Source organism: Leptodactylus fuscus, chromosome 2 (genome assembly GCF_031893055.1).
Source record: "Leptodactylus fuscus isolate aLepFus1 chromosome 2, aLepFus1.hap2, whole genome shotgun sequence".
NCBI classification, from domain to species: Eukaryota; Metazoa; Chordata; class Amphibia; order Anura; family Leptodactylidae; genus Leptodactylus; species Leptodactylus fuscus.
Genome location: NC_134266.1, coordinates 78,024,726 through 78,045,111, shown reverse-complemented (window position 1 = coordinate 78,045,111; position 20,386 = coordinate 78,024,726). Strand labels below are relative to the sequence as shown.

Sequence of the window (20,386 nt, the reverse complement as noted above, 5' to 3'; positions counted from 1 at the left end):
TAAATGTATATTTTATTGTTTCGTCTTCTATTTGATGCAACTTATATTTCATTTCATGCTGAAATTCAATGGACTGGTTTTATATAGAGTAATCTGGTTATATGATATGAAATTGGGATACCCAATGGTAACAACTCTGACTGGGTTGGGCAGTATGTATAAACTAGAAAAAGTAAAAAATGATTGCGCCATTTTTATTCAATCTGCAAAATTTTCTCCATGTAGAGGGGCAACACGGTGGACAGTGATTATCACTGCAGCCTTGCAGTGCTGGCGTCCTGGGTTCAAATCCCGCCAGGAATAACATCTGCAAGGAATTTGTATGTTCTCCCCGTGTTTACGTGGATTTCCTCCCATTCTACAAAGCCTGTTGTCTTCTAGCCAGAGAAAGGGTTGTGACGATGGGGGGGCGACTCATTATAAAAGACTTATAAAGAATTTTTATGTCATTTCAGGGCTTTTTGTACATTTCGAGTTCGTTGAATTCTTGTGGCTCGCTGCGCAATTATGAACATATGCCTCCATTCTATTTATCACCCTGAATGATTGGTGCTTTTATTGAACAATGCACCTTTTAGCACTTGTTCCCATTATGCTTTATAGTGTGTTTGAATTTACTTTGACTACAGTTGGACCCAAGGGATATAAGGAAGTAATAGTTACATTGCCTGAAGCCTCCCAGCTTCAAAGCTTGACCCCTTGTTCTAATATCTTTTGCTCCCTGAATTCTGCTCTTCTCCATTCTTTGTTCTAAATCTTCAGGCTCTTCATTCTTTCTTCCATTCTCATTTTATACTATTCTTGCAACTATACAGCTAGTGATAAAGCCCCTGAACCTTATTTGCATTGTGTACATGGATCAGTTGTTTGTTCCTGCCTTACTTTGGGTATGGTCTCTAAAGCGTGACTCCAACTGATAAAATGTAAAATAAATCGCGCTTTATTGATTCCAGTTTATGCTTTCTGCATGTTTGGCAGATTTGATTGACAGCACAGATAAACTGGTGATGTAAATGCCAACTACTTTACACAGTTACATAACAGTCTTCTGGCGGTATGAGAAATGGAAGCTGTTGACAGCACAAACTAAAATAAGCCCGACCAAGGATTTACTGTAGTTCCTTGTGGTGTTAAATGATCTGATATAGGATCTTCATTTTCATTTAATGGTAACATGAGAGGCTAAAGAATGCAGTACTGCTATAGTATTAAATAAAATATTCTGTAACAAATGCCAAAAGAAGAACTCCTATATGGCTAATACTTTATTACAAGGTGTGTAGATGCAAAGAGCTTGTTTGCTACTGAGCCAGATAAGAATAAGATGAGACACGGCCATGCACCTATAGCCATGGCTTATCTCCCCAGAGAACATATTAAAATCGAACATGTCCAAACCTTCTTTCCTGCTACATCTGAAATTGTAGGAGAACTATGATAATCCCATACACATCAGGTGGTTTGCCATTGAATTTGGTGAGTTCAGAGGACATCGTCTATGTGTATGGCCATCTTTGTAGACCTTTGTAGACATCTCATGTGAATTATTATTCAAGTTCCATATCCATCCTCCAATATTTTTCAGTGTGAGCTGAATTGGCTATTCAATCTGCTGGTCTAGAGCATGAATAGCAAGTTACAAAATTCTATAAAGTTACAGGGAATATGTCTACAGGATCTTGCTGTCAACTAAGCTGATAGTAGAGTTATCACTTAAAGAGGACCTTTCATGGTCCAGGGCACAGGCAGTTCTATATACTGCTGGAAAGCCGACAGTGTGCTGAATTCAGTGCACTATTGGCTTTCCAGCAGTATATAAAACTGGCTGTGCCCCGGACCATGAAAGGTGCTCTTTAAAGTGTCTCAATGCAACACCTTTAACAGGTCCTCCACCCAACTTGTGTCTTTTATAGTAATGGTGTCTTCTAATGTCTCAGAAGGGCCTTTGGGATTCCCCCAGGCACCAACACCAGGGTGAGATTGCCACTTTGTACCCCTATAACTATCCCCTGCTTCCTTTAGATTAATAGGGCAATACCTGGTTATGGAGATATTGTCCCTCCTTGAGGAAAAACCACCTTGTCAAGCGTGTAGAATCTTACAAAAGCCATTTTAGCTCCACTGTGGGGGATTATGGAAAGAATATGCAAATCTGTTTCCCAAGATGTAAATAGGGAAACAGTGCCTCTGTTTGCTGCCCTCTAGGGGAAGCTCCCTTGAACATTATCCCTGAATTTGCATATTCTTCCATAGGGCAATACCTGTTAATCATAAGGTGAGATTTAGTAAGAACATCATTTCATACACTTACTTAAACTGAAGTTGGGACATTTTGATTTGCATTAATAGCATAAAGTGACATCAAGACCTGGAGGTGGCAGAAATATATTTGTTGGCCTCATGTAGGCCATGTCCTTCCCATTAAAACCCAGCCTAATGTTTCAAAAGATAAGGGGAATGTCGAGCGGAGTGAAGAGTTGTAAAATATAGGGCTAATATGGTATGTGCTACTATGCATTGGCAACTTTTTAATCCCAAAAAACTGGGCAAAATTGGCACAAACTGAATAATAAATTCATCCCATAAGCCAAGAGGAAAAGCCGGGAGCTGTCCAGCAGATACCTGACCCTATCCCAGCACGTACCTCACCCCAACACTGTGTTAAAATGATATCTTCCCTTGACCTTTTGTGTCACCATTGTAGGGCCTGTCACCAAGTCACGCTGCCCATGGAAAGGCCCGTATGGTATTCCTGCTACTTTTCATACCTGCTAAGAACATGGATCCAGAACAGTACAAACATTAAAAGAAAAGCAAAGCTGATTTTCTTTATAAAAATGTTGAATAGGTGGTTCCAATATATATACGCCAGGTGTGCCTATGAAAGCCTGAGGCGTAACAGAGCAACAGTTCACGCTGCCGCCATATAACTGGTTAATTGGGCCTCTTATATTATTTTGGGCTCATATCAAAGCAAAAATGTTTTTATAGAGACCTAAGAAGAAAGAAGAAATAATAGTCCAATATTTTAGCTGCAGTCTCTGATAAAAGGAGACTTGTAGCGTATCTCTGTATGTGGAGCAGCCCCAGTGAGAATCTTTTATTTTATTAGAATTGACACATTAATAACCTTCTATTACTGCTGTAATAATAAAAACACCAAACAACAATATCAAAGGAGCTAATTCACTGAATGAAATGGAACTATATAAATGGAACATTCTGCAGCAAGTCAATTCTGTATATATTAAAACACACGGCGGAATAAACTCAATATGTGGTCTGATGAAATTAGAGGATGAATGGAGCAAAAGGTATAGCAAGCTTCATAAAAGAAGTGTAGCGCAAGGAGAATAAAGGCTTCTCATGACAAGGAGATAGGAACCTAACACGGAGGGTTAAACCAAATTGCTCTCCATAGAGGGAACAAATGTCTCTATCAGAGATCCTCTCTATATTCGGAGAATTGGATCTGTTTGTTGGGTAAATTTCAAAGGAAACTTGCTCAAAGCATACTGTATGAGAATACTTAATGGATAGCTGAGCAGTAAAAAGCACAGACGGTTACGGTCTTCCATCTTGGGTCCCCTGCCCCCACATGGCATTGTGCCCCCTTTCCTGGCCCCCACAAGATATAATGCCCCATTTACAAGCACTATAATGTTCCACAGTGGCCCCTTCATCCAGTATAATGTCCCATAATGACCTCCATACAGTATAATGTTCCATAGTGTTTCCTCTACTCAGTATAATGTCCCATAGTGGCATCCATATTGTATAATTTCCCATTGTGTTTCCTCCACTCAGTATGTCCCATAGCATTCCCTCCGGTCAGTATAATGTCTTATAGCAGCACCTCCACACAGTATAATGTCCCATAATGGCCCCTTCAAAAGATATAATGTCTCATAGTGGCCCCTCCACACAGTATAATGTCCCATAGTAACCCTTTGGAAGAACCCAAAATTTGGGGTGTTCACCACCAACAAATGATTATTACACACTAGGACTCTTCATACCCCAGAATAATGATCAGAGGCCCAGGGAAGTTAAGCAAACATAACATACTCCTCTTTCCTGGGCTTCAGCTTGGGTCTTTGGACCTCTTCAATGACATCACATATGTGGGTTACATCCTCTGGGCTTCTGATCATTATACTCTGGGGTCGATACGCAGCAGTCAGTGTTTAAGAGTCTGCTCGCACACAGGAGTTTGATGAGGTAGATAAAATCTGCTTTAGGACTTTGCTGATCTTGCTGATTCTGAAAATCTGCTCCAAAATGTACTCCAAAACCCGCCTTCCATACTGTGATTGTATAATCCATTGAAAGTTTCTGTGCTTCCATGTGCTGCCAAAGATGTCTGTGTACTACTGTATGAAAATAAGTGACATGATCCATCAGATGCTGTATAGAACACCATGAAACTGATATGTAAGTCCCTGGTCCTAACAGAGCGTATCTGCTATATGAAACAGAGTACAGAAATCATACAGTTACAAGTGCAGTCTGCACATTTCTAAAGTGGCAAAGTTGTCATAAGATCATGAGGTCTAAATATAGATCATAACCAAATGATTTGATGCAAATATATTCTCATATTACATGAAAATACTGTGCATGATAAAGGCTTTTTTTCTGAGTACCATGTAGGAATAGCCTTAAGAAAGGCTATTCATCTCCTACCTTTCGTCGTCTTCTCTGCGCCCCCGTTCGCCTATAATCCCGGTTTTTGTCGGTATGCAAATTAGTTCTCTCGCAGCATTAGGGGCGGTCCTCCGCTGATAGACTGATGAAAGACTTAAAGGTTTTAATTGTCTAATGCAGGTCATTTTTTGTGAATACTGTATCTGAGGAATGGTATGTCCCAGAGAGCTGAGACCCAGTCTAAAAACCTTCCCGAACACCTGATGTACCTGTGTGCCAAAGTTGGTGAAGATCAGTCCATTTGGTCGCACATAAAGGGGGAATTCACACGGAGTAACGCCGGGCATGTATCACAGCCGTACACGCCGGCGTTATGGCAGACTGCTGAACACTTCCCATTCACTTCAATGGGATCGCTCGTAAACACCGCTGTTTCGAGCGCTCCCATTGAAGTGAATGGGAAGTGTTCGGCAGTCTGCCGTATCGCCGGCATGTACGGCTGTGATACACGCCCAGTGTTACTCCGTGTGAATGCCCCCTAAGAACAAACAGACAGAAACTCATTTAGATATAAACATGCAGTGCTGGAGTTCTGAGTTTGAACCTCACCAAGAACAATATCTGCAAAGAGTTTGTATGTTCTCCCCATGTTTGCGTGAATTTCCTCCCATTCTACAAAGATATACTGATAGGGGGAAAAAAATGTACATCGTGAAAGAAAGAAAAAAGAAAAGGTTACATCAGGGATAGGGAACCTTCGGCTCTCCAGCTGCTGTGAAACTACAACTCCCATCATGCTCTATTCACTTCTATGGGAGTTCCAAGAACAGCAGAGCCAGTATGCATGCTGGGAGTTGTAGTTTTGCAACAGCTGGAGAGCCGTACGTTCCCTACCCCTGGGTTACATGGATCTTGGATTGTACTTGGATTGTAGATTTCATATTATTTAAAGAGCACCTTTCACCACTTCCAACAAGTCCATTCCTTTATATCATTTAATAGGCTCTGCTCCACTTATTGGAATTTTTTCTCTAGCCCCCACCGTTCCCGAGCAATCAATGTAATTTGTTTTTTCACCTGTCATGCTATTTAGACTCTGTACTGTCATGAGGACGGTGTCAGGCAGGAGCAGACAAGGGGTGTGATTCTGAGCTCTGACACTGGCTGCTTCTTTTTGGAGCTCTGAATCACCCCCTCCTACCTTACAATGCCCTTCTGACATTGCCCAGCTGAAATAGCACATCAGGCACCAAAACTAACTGCACTTGTTGCTCAGAAACAGTGGAAGCTAGAGAGTGGAGCAGCACATATTAACAGATGCTAAGAACTTGATTGGTGGAGTGATAAAAATCTTTAAGAGCGACCTGTTCCTGGAAATGTTCCATGTTTTTCATATGATCAGTTACTTCAAATAAACCAAACTTGGCATAGATAGAGATATTGGCATAAAAGATTCCCCATTGAGATGAATATACTGTGTCTACCTACTATACAGATTTGTACAATATGATGTTTTTATACATTGTACCCACAGATTGCCAAGTGAATCTGTAGCAGGTGACCACACATAGATCAATCCAATTGAAAGGGGCTAAATCCAATCAGAGGATGCCAAAGCAGCACAAAGGTGCACTATTGGGGGTATATAAAGCTGGTTTTTGGTAAAACATTTTTCTTTATGAAGATGATCACACAATAAGGCATTTTTTTTAATCTTTTTATAAGGCAACCCACAAACAGTTCAGCTTTAGGACTTTAGAAATGTTAAGTTCCCATGTATCAAGCCCTTTTCATGGTAATTTAATAGTATCAAAAGGAAAGTATAATCTGGCTTGCTGATTTGAGCAGTGTAGGTTAAAAATAATGTTTTTCTGTTGCCAGAGGTTTTCTTCGATAATTAGAATTAATGATAGTGAGATGAGAACGCGGCGCTAAATGCTAAAACCTAGTACCCATAGCAACCAATCACACGGCACCTCATTTCTCCAACGCTATGGGCATCTTTGGTTCTTGTACAACTTTTCATAAGTCAGGTCGACTTAATTATAGCCAGTAAGGAAAAAGTCCTGCATAAGACGCATACACGGGAAAAATGTACAAGCTTGACAAGCTACTACATGACAAGCTTCTAAAAAAATGACATAAGGATAATGATTTGGCAAATTTGTATAAATCCCTAGTCACATTAGACTTTGTTCACAGTTCTCTGTTTTATCGAGGTTCTTTCAAAATGTGGCCGCATTGCTGTTTATGCCAGAGGGAAAAGTGCAGCTACAGTAGATAAGCACTTCTCCAACAGTGGCCACTACAGGGGAAATGTGGTACTACACGGTGGCCATAAAAATGAATTTACTACGATGGTGGCTTACATCCACCAGAAACAGAAGCCACTTGTACCCATCTCCATGTTGGATGGATGGATTGTGGGGTTTTTTTTTAATGTAGATTGTGATCCATATAGGGATCACAATGTACTTTTTTTTTCCTATTAGTATTCTTTGTAGAATGCGAGGAAATCCACGCAAACACGGAGAGAACATATAAACTCATTGCAGATGTTGTTCCTGGTGGAATTTGAACCCAGGACACCAGCAGTGCAAGGCTGCAGTGGTAACCACTGAGCCACCATGTTGCCTCCTGATTGTTGATTTCTTCACGAGATATTACTTTAAACCAAACCTTGGGGGGTAAAATTTATGCTATTTGCCATAGAGGAATTATGTTTCACAGTATGAGATGCTAAGGATGATGAGACCGCAGCAATCTAGAAGCAAACAACAGTAAACTCTTGATGTCTTCCACATCCGTACTTGTAACCTCTTGGGGAAAATTTTCACTTTTGACTTATTAAGTCACCTTAAACACCCACCCCTAACTTCTTCCAGCTTTCCAGATATGATGGAACGTATATATTGCTTTTTAATATATAGCATGCATACAACATTCATCTCTTTATACTATTATGGTTTTTACTACTGTATTTTTATACTGATTTATATGTGACTATAAATGCAGTTTGTCCAAGAAAATGAATCATATTGGGCAAACTATCTGATGGTAGAGAAAGCCTGCCTGCAGACACAGTGCTATGAATGCAGTGTAAATCCACTTTTTATGGCAGTAATTCTTTCTGAAATTTGCAGGAAATTATGTGGCGCACATGTTAAATCAGCAATTTTGATATTGATTGCGCACAGCTGTGAAATCACGTCTGCCTGATTAATTATTAATCTATGATGCCAGCTTTAGCTTCACGGTGAAAAAGCAGCTTGGTTTATTTAGTGCTGATAAATGTGGCATTTATAGATGCAATACAAATGGCCAATATTTAACAAATATGCAATGAAAATTAGGGCAATTACTGTCACCCCAATCAGGGCCATAACTTGAGGGTGGAATCACACCCAGGTCTAGTAGCCCATAAGCACTGGGGTAATAGTGGTTACAGCTGCGACCAGACCCATAAGCCAGAAAGGAGCGCTCCACAAGTCACCATCTCATGAAGGCCTTATGTACATGGCCATGCCATTTTTTATGGACCTAATGTCCACGAAAAACTACCAAGTCTGTCTGTCCAAGTCCACGTACAGCATTTATTTACATGACGGTTTTTGAAACAGCCGTCACATGTCCATTATAGAACTCATGTATGTCAATAAGTCTATTCACATGGTACTCTCTACATCCATCTTGATAGTGAATGTCAGCCATGAAAAATGGGCCATCCATAAAACAGCCATGTAAATATATACTTTGAATTTAATGTGTTGTCATAAAGCACTAACACTGATCAAACTTATTTGCTCTCCTTTCTGATTTACTTTGATGGCTGGTTTTCTGTATATCGTGCACCCCTGCTCTCTGGTGCACTGGATGAGGCGGGTGAAGAAGGTGTAAAATACACAGATCTTTAGGAAGAAGAAAATTAACATTTAAGCCAAAACTAGCAGTTGGTAGATATATATTCAAGGATGGATTCTGTGGAGGGAGGCTTGGGCACAAAATGGGAGACACTTACTGTGTGGGGGATACCGACGGGGTGGGAATGATGGGAAGCTTGTGAGCACAGGCATATTGTGAACAAGTCTTGATGGCTTTCTGAGTCTTGATAGATAAGGAAAGGCAGATAAATGCTACTAAAATGTACAAATGGGATGTGTCTTATGGTTGTGGGTTTCTAGCAATTGGTGCTTATTAAAGGCTACTAAGCTGAACGTTGGGAAAACCTTATAACTGTGTGGCATGCCAAATAAACTGATAATATGATTAACACACGTGTATATACACATTTCTAAAGAGGTTAGACGCTAGATATTATACTGAGATATAGTACTGACAATGGGGGTAGGCATGTTATTGTAACATCTCTGCGTGTTTGGGTCCCTACACCACCCTCTGCTCGCGTGCTGCGGCACAGGAGGGGGGTGCAGTTTGGTTCTTGGCTTAAAGTTTTCGGTCGCACTGTGTGAACTCGGCTCTAGTTCTGTGATTGTATTTGCACCACACCCGTCTTCTCCCCTTGTTGCCTCTGTCCATTAAGTGGTTAATTTTGTCTTGCCTGTGATTGACAGCCTGCTTTCCTGTCAACTCCAGAGGCGGGTTCTTCCTCCCCTATTTTATCTTGGCTCCCATTCACACCAGAGCTTGCTATTGCCGTGTGCATACTTGCTCCTTACTGTCCCTATTTTTGCTTGCATTCTTATCCTTGACCTTTGGCTTTCCTCACTGACTATTCTTTGGACTCCGATTTGGCACTGCATCGCTTGACTGTTACTGACCCTTGGCTAGCTGACCTCTCTTTGTTGTTGTCCGTCTTGTCTGCGTTTTGTTTCTCACATATCCAGGAAGAGACTGTCTTCGTGGTTGCCGCCTATTACGTAGGATAGGGCCTGGCAATAGGAAGGGTCAGTTGAGGGCTTCAGCTTAGGACTCACTGTCTCTTGTGTCCCGTCCCAGGGTCCAACAGCTACCAGGGAATTGCTGTCCTAGCAATTCCCTAACAGTTATACAAAAAAAAAGATTGACGCCATCCACTGTAGCATGATATCCTCACCAGGAAATGAACAATTCATAGAAAAAGGTATATACTCGAGTATAAGCCAAGTTTTTCAGCACAGTTTTTGTGCTGAAAAAGCCCTCCTCGGCTTATACTCGAGTCAATAAGTTTTCCCAGTTTTTTGTGGTAAAATTAGAGGCCTCGGCTAATATTCGAGTCGGCTTATACTCGAGTATACCATATTTTCCACACTATAAGGCGCACATAAAATCCTACGATTTCCTCAGAAATCGTAAGTGCGCCTTATAGTCCGGTGCGCCTTATATATGGAAGCGGCGGCACACGAGGAGTTAAGCGGCGGCCGCCGGCAAAGTCTGCCTGCCGCTTCCATACATTGCAATGGGAGCGCGCTATTCAAATAGTATTCGCGCATCTCTAACTTCAATTGTAACTTCTTACAATTGAAGTTAGAGATGCCCGAATACTATTTGAATAGTGCGCTCCCATTGCAATGTATGGAAGCGACAGCCGCCGGCAAAGTCAGCCTGCCGCTTCAAACGATTGTACCATTAAAATAAGTTCTTTCCTCAGACCACGTCGGAATAGCCTTAAAGGCTATTCATCTCCTACCTGTTACTATAGCCAGCCGCCGCCTTCTTCCCGAGCTGCGTCCGCCCCTTCTGTGTTGTCTTCTATGGGCCTCATGGATGACGCATGCGCAGTCGGCTCTGGCTGCGAGAGCCTGTTAGAGCCGACTGCGCATGTGTCATCCATGAGGCCCAAAGAAGACAACACAGAAGGGGCGGACGCAGTTCAGGAAGAAGGCGGCGCTGGTAAAGGTAGGAGACGAATAGCCTTTAAGGCTATTCCAACGTGGTCAAGAGGACAGAACTTTTTAATGGTAGAATCCCTTTAACTCCTCGCGTGCCGAGCGCTTCCATTCATTTCAATGGAAGCGTGCCATTGAAATGAATAGAAGCGGCTGGCACGCGGGGGGTTAAGCGGCCGCCGGCAAAGTCGGCGTGCCGCCGCTTTCCATCACATATAAAGCGCACCGGACAGCGCTGCGCCTTATAGTTCGGTGCGCCTTATATATGGACCTAGGCAGGACTATAAGGAGTTCATGGGCAATGCGCCTTATAGTCCGGTGCGCATTATAGTCCGCAAAATACGGTATACGGTAATAAAGAACAGGCAATAGGGCTCCAAAAATAAGGAATTGCATAATTGTATTGTTTCTGCAATAAAAATACTAAAAGTTTCAAGCCGTTAAAAAGAACAGTTAATGTACCCAAAAATGTGTTCATGTCACCTGTCTAAAAGGCTGATGGGAGGAAGCAAATGAGTGTGTTATGGTTTTATTGTGCCTAAATTGGCCCTATGACACAAGGTAGCGAAGTTCGGTTACTAATTTTCTATTGAATTTCAGATAAACTTGAGGTTTAGTCCCATCCCATTTCGAAGCTTCGATGAACAGTCAGTTATATTGTGTAATCTATACGTACTCATTGGTTTTGGGTGGAGTAGCAGTATTGTACTATTGCTATGTAAAATGAACTTTCTGCTTGCACAGAAAAGAAGCCATCTTTTTTCTTTTTACTGTCCTCCACAGATACATACTACTATGGTTGCCAACTGTCCTGGTAAATTTTGACATGTCTTAGTCCAATAAGCGTGTGTAGACAGTCCCACTCAGTTTATGGCCAGTCCCAGGTGGTCCAGGGGTTGAATGTCCCTAACTGTACATCATTGGCCTTCTTATTTATAATAACACATATACTGTAGGGTTTTTTTTCTTGTGAATTCATACAGAATAAAATCCTGGTGGGCTCTATTGCATTTCTACTGACAAATTGTACGCTAGAAGCATTGAGGCATATTTACTGATGAAAAGGTGCCAAAAAACTGGTATACATGGCTTACACCACATTTATTGATCATTTTAGACACTTTTTTGGGTTTGATAGTGGGGGAGAGAGCATGACTTAAGATGTAACACCATGCAAAAATGTGCTAGAATTATAATGACTATGCCAACAATAAGTGGCATAAACTTAGAATAGCTAGTCTTACTATAGGCCAGATTTATCTTCCAGCAACTAATGTGATAAATCTGTTGTTTATTTTGTCTAGTTTAGTCCAGTCTTAGTAAATCTTCCCCCTTGTTATTTGTGAAGAACATACTGATTTTGAGTCTATAATATGGGCCTTATTTGATGCCATTATACAGTATGTAAGATTTATTCTGGCAGCACAGTCCCAGTCCTGTATCTTTCTATAACAAAGTATCAAGGAGAACAAAAACGGTAATGAAAGAATCATCCAGGTGCAAAGGCAAATCTGCATTCTGGAATATTAGGCCCTTTTTTGCCAGTGGTATCAATCCACTATGGGTTTATACTGCGGTTACGGTGCATAAATGAGGACACAGAATAAAGAGACTTCAAAGTGATCTGCAACTTCATTCTCTTGCTTTAAAAAAAAAGAGTATCTCATTTATAAGAAGTTATGATCAAAGGAACCTCTGTTGATCAACCATGTAGAGCAGACGGGGTGAAAGACAACACAGGGAAAACGTAGATGCTTGTGATGAGATTACAGAGGGTGCGCGTCTATCAGGCTTAGATATGCAATTATCAGGAATCTATCAAGGTACATCTTCAGCCTTGTACAACAGTATTAAAGGCGATGTCAAGCTTTTAACTACACAGGTTCCCCATCCTTCGTTTTTTATTTTTCATTATAGACGCTTATGTGGCCACAGGTTATGTTTCAAATAATCTACAACAATGGAGAACAAATAGAATAAAACTGGAAGCTATTTATTACTGTGTCGCAGTTATTAGACAGAATATTATATAATGGGATATTTTGTATTGAAAGATTTCCAAGAGATGAGTTGTTAGTGTTTAGTGTTAGAGCAAAGGGAGAGGATCCTGCTGCAGAAGAAGAAGGGGATATTGCTGATCTTCTGAGACACATCTATCTCTGCAGGGACACATCTGTATATCAGGGAGATGACTGTTACAACAGCCGACATCCCATAGAGAAGGTAGGGCCAGTGTATTACTATCCCTTCCTTCCTGACTGCTGTTTACACAGCTATAGAAGCCCAAATTTATCAGACCCAGTTACAAAAAAAGTAATGTTTATGTAATGTAACTACATAAATACGAGCACATATTATACACAAATGCTTTATCTTTATGCAGTTCAAGGATATGTTTAATGATAGACACAGATGGATGAAAGGAAGCATGTTAACAATCTAAGATTAAGATGAGACCTCTAGATCTCAGATAAGTCTTCAGCTATACCAGCAGGTCATATTGCCACCAAATAGCCAGGTTAATACTGCCACCAGATAGGTAGGTTAATACTGCCACTAGTTCTTAGTTTGTTCTATCTCAATGTGCCTGGGTACACTTGTTCTTGCTTATTGCAGACATTTGCGGTTTCTATGCATTAAAATGACGATTCTTTTAGAGAGAGTTGTAAAAGTTGACATCTTTGGCTCTCCCTACCGCTGTCTGTTTTGACTCACTCCAAAATCCTTGCCCTGGGGCATTGTAGGCAGATGGTCGATCTCTTACTCCGCTCAAACCAACCTTGAGCTGCAAATATGAGAAGGAGGCACATACAGAGCAATAAATTAGGTCAGTCGGCTCGGCCTCCCTGGAGAGCAGATAAAATATATATTCGCAGCAAAGCTTGGGCAGAATGCAAATGCACAGACAGTTTAGAGAGTTCTACACAGTGAATTCTACAGACATTAGAGACCCGGAGTATAATTGTTATTTCTTACAGCACACGGAGATGAAACGACTCGAGGTCATCCAGGACTCCGACTGGGAATTACCCACTTCTAAACCGGTGACCTTGCTAATATTGGCCACTCCCTGAACGTGTTCATGAGGCTGTCTCTAAGGGATATTTTACTTAGAAGTTTTCAAAGTTTTCCAAAGCTCTCTTGTTTTATAGCTAATAGTCATGCACGACAAAGCTATAAGCATCACATGCACACTGATATACATATAGATGATATACAGGTAGCTATAGTAGTCTGCATGAACACACGATTAGAAAGTATTTGTTACTGGGGCATAACATGGGGGTAGTAGTCAGACCGTCCTTTTTGGGATTTTATGTCATTTATAAATGTACTAATTTGTGAAAAGATATTGACATGGATAAAGTGTCTAGTCTATAATAGACCATAAGATATTTATCTTCAGAGCATTAGCCTATCCAGTTAAGTTTGGTAAAATCTGCCAAGAATTTGGTATATATGTTGGTCATACACATAAGATTACCAGTGGATGTTACTAAAATAAACTGAGCTGCAGATAAATATCTCACATCAACGTGGCCCAGCAATATGGGGCTTTAGCCTAAAGAGGGGTTTGTGGACATACCTGAACCCTAGACTCTTTCTACTACTTGCTACAGATCTTTATTCCTTTATTTCCTTCACCATTTGCTGTTGTTGGAAAATCAGATAGCCCCCATAGACATTAGATAGCTCGCCAGTCCGACCAATCTTGGTCTGCTTAGCAGACCTTTATCTAATGTGTTTGAGTACAAGCATACGGTAACGCATTAGTAGTGGTTGTGTATGAAATTGGTCCTAGTGTGCTTATGAGATAGGAAATTTACAAGGTATATTCCACTGGGGCAGAGGCTGATATAAGAGATTATATTCTCTGTGGTGCTCCACAGAATGTGTAAAAACCAAGCAGGCAGATACGTAGATACTATATAATATACTATATGATATGTGTAGACCTGCGTGGCTCAGCAGCACAGCCTCCAGATGGTTGTGCTATATATACAGTCATTCATAGAAGGCGATCGGTATTTTAAGAACGATACAAAGGCATATAAATAGTAGACAGCAATAACTTGTCAATTATTCCTTTAATAGACAGATGTGATTCTACTGAACTCAGCATTAGATTGATAGGTCTTTAATCTTATAGGGTTTATAGGCTTGTACTATATACTTAACTGTAACATCATTTGTTCATCAGTGTCATATACAATGTCTAGTGTTAGCTGGAAACTGGGTGAATGTGGAATTATACCGTATGGTGATTACGGATTATAATGTGCGATATGTATTTACACGTGTGATTCTCATACCTTAGTGTATCCCTATCATATGGTAGAAGATTTTCACCCACTTTTCAATACGGTAACTTGCACTGAATTAATTGAAAGCCAACCTTAATATCAGGGAATGAATTCAGAACATGAAGCCGTAAATGGAAAGTGGAAAGAAATATTGAACCTTATGCATGAGTGTTCCTCATAAATATTTAAGCAAAAATATGTTTATAAGGATGTTCTGTTGGATAAGATATATAGTAGATACATATCACTTGCACATTCTGCATTTTAGAAGAATTTGCCCTTTTATATGTTGTCATTTGAGTCTGTGTTTAGTCTTTGAGTTTGCCTTCTATATGTATCAGCAGTTTGTGACTGTTCCATGGACTAGAGTATTTCTTAAAGCAGAACTGTCACCTAAATACGGTATACTGCCCTATGTAAGGACAACACAGATTGGGGACAGGTCAATGTGCAAGTAGCTAGTATGACACAAAAACTTAAATAATGTCATACGATCATTGTATGTGACATTCTGCTACAAAGCAAAGCTTCAAAGTCCTCAATGACATGAAAGCGAATGTGTAGCAGAATGGCAGCGATGTAGCGTGCGATATGTATGAGCGCTGGTACACAGGTGCTGTATAATTGCCAACATTTACAATGATTTCCAGGGGCTCAGCTGCCGGCCAGCTTTTAACTACATCAAACCTGATAAAGTGGAAATTTCTGCTCCATCATCCCTTCCACCCTCATTATGATACACATTTCACGTCTATGATAATGGAACTTTTTCTGTTTTTAAATATTCTTCCACACAAAAACAAAAAGTGTGTAGACTGAGGAAGCCATAATGGCATTTCGACCAAATTAGGCTGGCATATCACTTGGCTTAACCACTGAGACCCTTAAGCCTTCCATACGTTTGTCGATCTTTTGTCAGTATATTTGTCTAACACGCAAAAAAGGACAACCATCCTAACGAACATCAAGTACCCCAAACATTTAAAATTTTAATATGTGAAAGTTGGTCAACGCTAATGAAGTGATGGAAACAGGAAATAATATACACGCTGTGGTCGTATGTTACATGGTCGCTACCTTTTCAGACAGCTTAGTCTCATTTATTAGTGCATGTGGTTCTGCATCAAAATGTAAGGGGCCACACGGTGGCTCAGTGGCTAGCACTGCAGCCTTGCAACATTGGAGTCCTGGTGTTCAAATCCCGCCAAGGGCAAAAAACCATCTGCAAGGAGTTTGTATGTTCTCCCCGTGTTTGCATAGATTTCCATCCCATATTCCAAAGACATACTGATAGGGAAAAATGTACATTGTGAGCCCTATTTGGGGCTCACAATCTACATAAAAAAAAACAATGTAATGTAATGTACTTTAATTAAAAATGGTGCAGTTATCTGCCGGAAGATAGTCTCTAAAGTTCCCACCTTTAGATGTCTCCTTTCTAGCTAATTTGTAGTTCACTCTGCTACTAGGAAAGTCCAATCTATAGTTGCAAGATGGCTTTACTGCTAGTGGAAGGAGAATGGACTGTTCTCTCTTCTCAGAGTAGGTTGTTTTGTTGTGGAAGGGGTTGCTTTTCTCACAGCCTCCATATATGTCTGAAAACTGCTTTCTTTGTGCACTGGACTGAACATTCTGTATTTAAGAAAGCACCACTATATACTTGTATCTACTTCTTGACACTTATCACATTGCTGATGGGATGTTAGCCATAGGCCACAAGCAGCTTTCCCGATTCCTATAGTATGTACACTTGGGCGTTTCTTGGCTACTTGTTTGTTATTGCACAGTTACTGCTGGCAGAATTACATGTTAACAAACTAGTAGTACTTATAATGGATAGGGGAGAGGTGAACTGCTCCTTATTGTACTTGCCCTCTGCCTCAAAGACAAATGTAAAATATTCTGCAGCTATAACGGGCATATTAACAACAGAAAAACTGATAGGACATCATACATGAAGGCTGATGCAGTCATAGAATAGACTGCCTAGCAAGACCATGCACATATTTTAATTTTTCAAGAGAACTCGGTTACCCTTTAATGGTACAAACACATACCCACTATACACAAATCACCCATAGACCCATCAGTATAGCTCATACATTATTAGAGATAGCCCAAAAAAATCCAACACAAACCATTTTGGTTGTGACCAACTTTAGTTGATGGTTTGCTTTACAGGATGAATATTTGTGTATGACCAGCTTTAGTAATCCTCATAAAGAAAGGGTTTGGAATACAAGCACTTTCAACTCTCTGTTCATTGTTTTCAGAGACTGCCCCAATTGATCCTGGCAAACATATGCCAATACAGTGAAAAAACTATGAGATATTACCTCCCATTAAAAAGTGTATTGTGAGTGGTATATAGATTTATATTTGTATATAGTAGTATTGTAAAGTTTTGTCAACTATGCTTATACAATTAAAGCTGAGGGATCCCAATGAAGAATCCAAACACCTCAAATAACCCAAGATTGCCATTGGAGTTCTTCAACAACTACAGGCCATGATTCATGACAGTCTATAGTTTCTTATGGGACACAACTATAAATTGCTGTATAACAAAAATCATGATGGTCCCATTTAGTCACAGTACATTAAGGACCTGTAGATATGGTTCTTCGGTCCAGTTCCCAACATATACTTTGAATGCAATGCACTCTAGTTTTCGGAGATCATCATGGACTTTTGACTTTTTGTCAAGCCTGTACATCATTCTCCATACCAAACAGGACCAGTGATGTCACTTTAAATATACATGACCATCTGATATTTAGAGAGTTAATCACTGGTGACTCCCAGAGTAGAAAGGTTTAACACTTCATAAATTTCAAACTAAGCCCAATTTAACCTTTCTGACATCGATTTTGTCTCCTTCTTAGAAGGATTTACATGCATAATTTTATTCAGCTAGAGGCATTGTCTTTTTTAATTAAAGCTTTTGTACGCACAGAAGAGATTGAGAAAGGCTTAAATGTGAGCCATCACAATCCTGTCAAGTTTAGGCACTTTTTAGATTTACAGTCATGTTTTAGGTGTATCATAAGGTCATTTATGGACTGCTTCATTGAAGTCAGGAAGAGGAGCGAGAATATCATAACCCAGCATTACAATGCCGCCAGATTCAAGCAAGACAAAGGCCATTTACATATGTCCCACAAGTGTTATATACAAGGACAATATGTTCATAATATAAAGATAGCTGGAAAGAAGGCAAGGGATGGAGAGAATGAGAAAAGGAAGGATTTACAGAGGGAAGGAGGAGGAAGTGAAGGGAGGATGGAAGGGAAATAGATCAAGGAATGACAGGGAGATATAAAGAATGGAAAGTGGAAGGGAGAGAGACAAAAGAGGGGGAGACAAAGGGGGAGGGAAGAAGAAAGAAAAAGCGAAGGGGAAAGAGAAGTAAAGAAGGAAGGAAGGAGAAAGAGAAGAATGAGAAAATGAAGAATGTGACTAGTGAAAGAGGAATAAAAGGATGGAGTATAGAGAAAAAGAACTGAGGAAAGCAAGAAAGGGGGTATGAAAAGGGAAAGAGACAATGCAATGATGGAAGAGATGTATGAAATTTGGATAGTTCGAGGAAGAGAGAATTAGAGGGAAAGACATAAGAAGAAAGAATGGGGAGAGAGAAAGAAAGAGAGAGAGTAAAAGATATGAAGAATCTAGGAAGAAAGTGAAAGTTGTAAAGAGGGATGAAAGAAGAGAAATGAAGAATTAAAGAAAGGAGAATGGAAGGAAAAGTGGGATGAATGGGGAATAATAGGAAAAAGAAAGAAAGAAAGAAAGAAAGAAAGAAAGAAAGAAAGAAAGAAAGAAAGAAAGAAAGAAAGAAAGAAAGAAAGAAAGAAATGGAGAAGAGAGGCATATATGGAAACCAAGAACAGAAAAAGGTGGATTACAAAGAAATGATAGTTGACCAAAGGGGGAGATGAAGAAGGGAAAGGCAAAAACAAGATGGGGAAATTGAGAGAAGAAGGAGAAAGGAAAACAAGGATGGGTACAAGAACAAAAAGGAAGATAAGGAAGAAGAGACAGAATAAGGAAGGAAGGAAGACGTGAAGTAAGCTAGAAAGAAATAAAAGAGAATACTGTATTACTGAGATAGTGCTCTTTGTATTTGTACTACATAATTCCTGTAGCTCACACAATACCAGTAACCTACACTACATTGCAGAGAATGGAATGACACTGGGTCAGTCTTGGGTTTTTACTTCCAGATGAATAACTATGCAAATACATCCCAGGTACTGATTTTTAACCTGTAACTTCTTCCTGTGTTTTAGGTATGGTGACATGGTACCCAAGACTATAGCTGGAAAAATCTTTGGCTCAATCTGTTCGCTGAGTGGGGTCCTTGTCATTGCACTGCCAGTCCCTGTCATTGTTTCAAATTTCAGCCGGATTTACCATCAGAACCAGCGGGCTGACAAGAGGCGAGCACAAAAGGTTTGTAACATATAAGCCACTCCTTACGCATATGGGGGGGTATCTATGACTGTGCCCTCACAATAAGTACATTACACTAATATTATCTACATACTGTTATTATAGTGTTGTTGCATCGTGACCACTCTACCAATGATGTATTGATGTATTAGTCTCTATTCATTCAGATCCTTATGAAGTGATTGCAGAAATGTGTGTATAGATGTATGTAGGCTATATTTACCAATTTTGTACATATATGTATTGTCTATCTGATATTTATGGGCATGGTGTAACTTTGGAGCTACTGTTTCAGACCATCATCCATCATCATGGAACACCACGAACTCGAGTGATACAAGACTAAATGTCTTTATGCTATAGATAAGATTAAGACATTCTTAGGGGTCCATTAATGTTTTGATCATCAGATCAGTTTTGCAGCTAATAACCAATGAAAACTTACCATCCATTTACATAGAGTTAATGTTATATGTTAAGTATCTTCAAAACAGTCAGTTTTCTTATGTATGTTTGGGTATGTTTTTTGTTTGTTTTTTAAGTGTGACATGCCTTACTTTTTCTGTTTTTATTTAACCACTTCAATACCGGGACAATTTCTGACACATTTTAGGTTTTTTTTTGTATGTGAAGTTTTGAGGGATGTAACATTTTTCTCATATATCAGGGACACATAGGGATTTCTTTTTATGTTGTTTCTATTTTTGAATGTATTTTAATTTTTTTTCATACCTGGGAAAATATAGACAAAATCGGTGGGAAATTGTGTCTGGTTTTCACTTATTTCTTTTTTTTTTTTTTTTTTTTTTTACTAAATAACACAAAGTGCTACTGAAAAACTTTATAAAACAGTTTTTCCTCTCTGTTACAGTAATTTTTATTTTGTATGGTGTCATCGGGGTTGGGGCTATAACCTTTATTAATGCTGTTTTATTGTAGTATTATTATTATTATTATTATTATTATTATTATTATTATTATTATTTATTTTATTTACTTTAAAAAAAACAACTTTTCTATTAATTTTTCTTTTTTCAGATTGTGTCCCCATTAGGTCATAAGAGACCTTTGAGGACCTTTGATCGCTTTTTTTTATTTGTATTTGAGACTGATTTTCTCTGCAACTGGGGCTGGTACATTTAGCCCAAGTTGCAGGAG

At 39.7% G+C, this 20,386-nt stretch overlaps 1 protein-coding gene across 2 annotated transcripts in view; it reads left to right on the top strand.

Moving 5' to 3' along the window:
• Positions 1-20,386, top strand: part of KCND3 (potassium voltage-gated channel subfamily D member 3) — a 362,523-nt gene that overhangs the window by 287,138 nt on the left and 54,999 nt on the right. For both annotated transcript variants that reach the window (XM_075264056.1, XM_075264055.1), the window contains exon 4: positions 19,066-19,228. In XM_075264056.1, the coding sequence (XP_075120157.1) occupies positions 19,066-19,228 (163 nt within the window). The remainder of the gene's footprint in view (positions 1-19,065; positions 19,229-20,386) is intronic.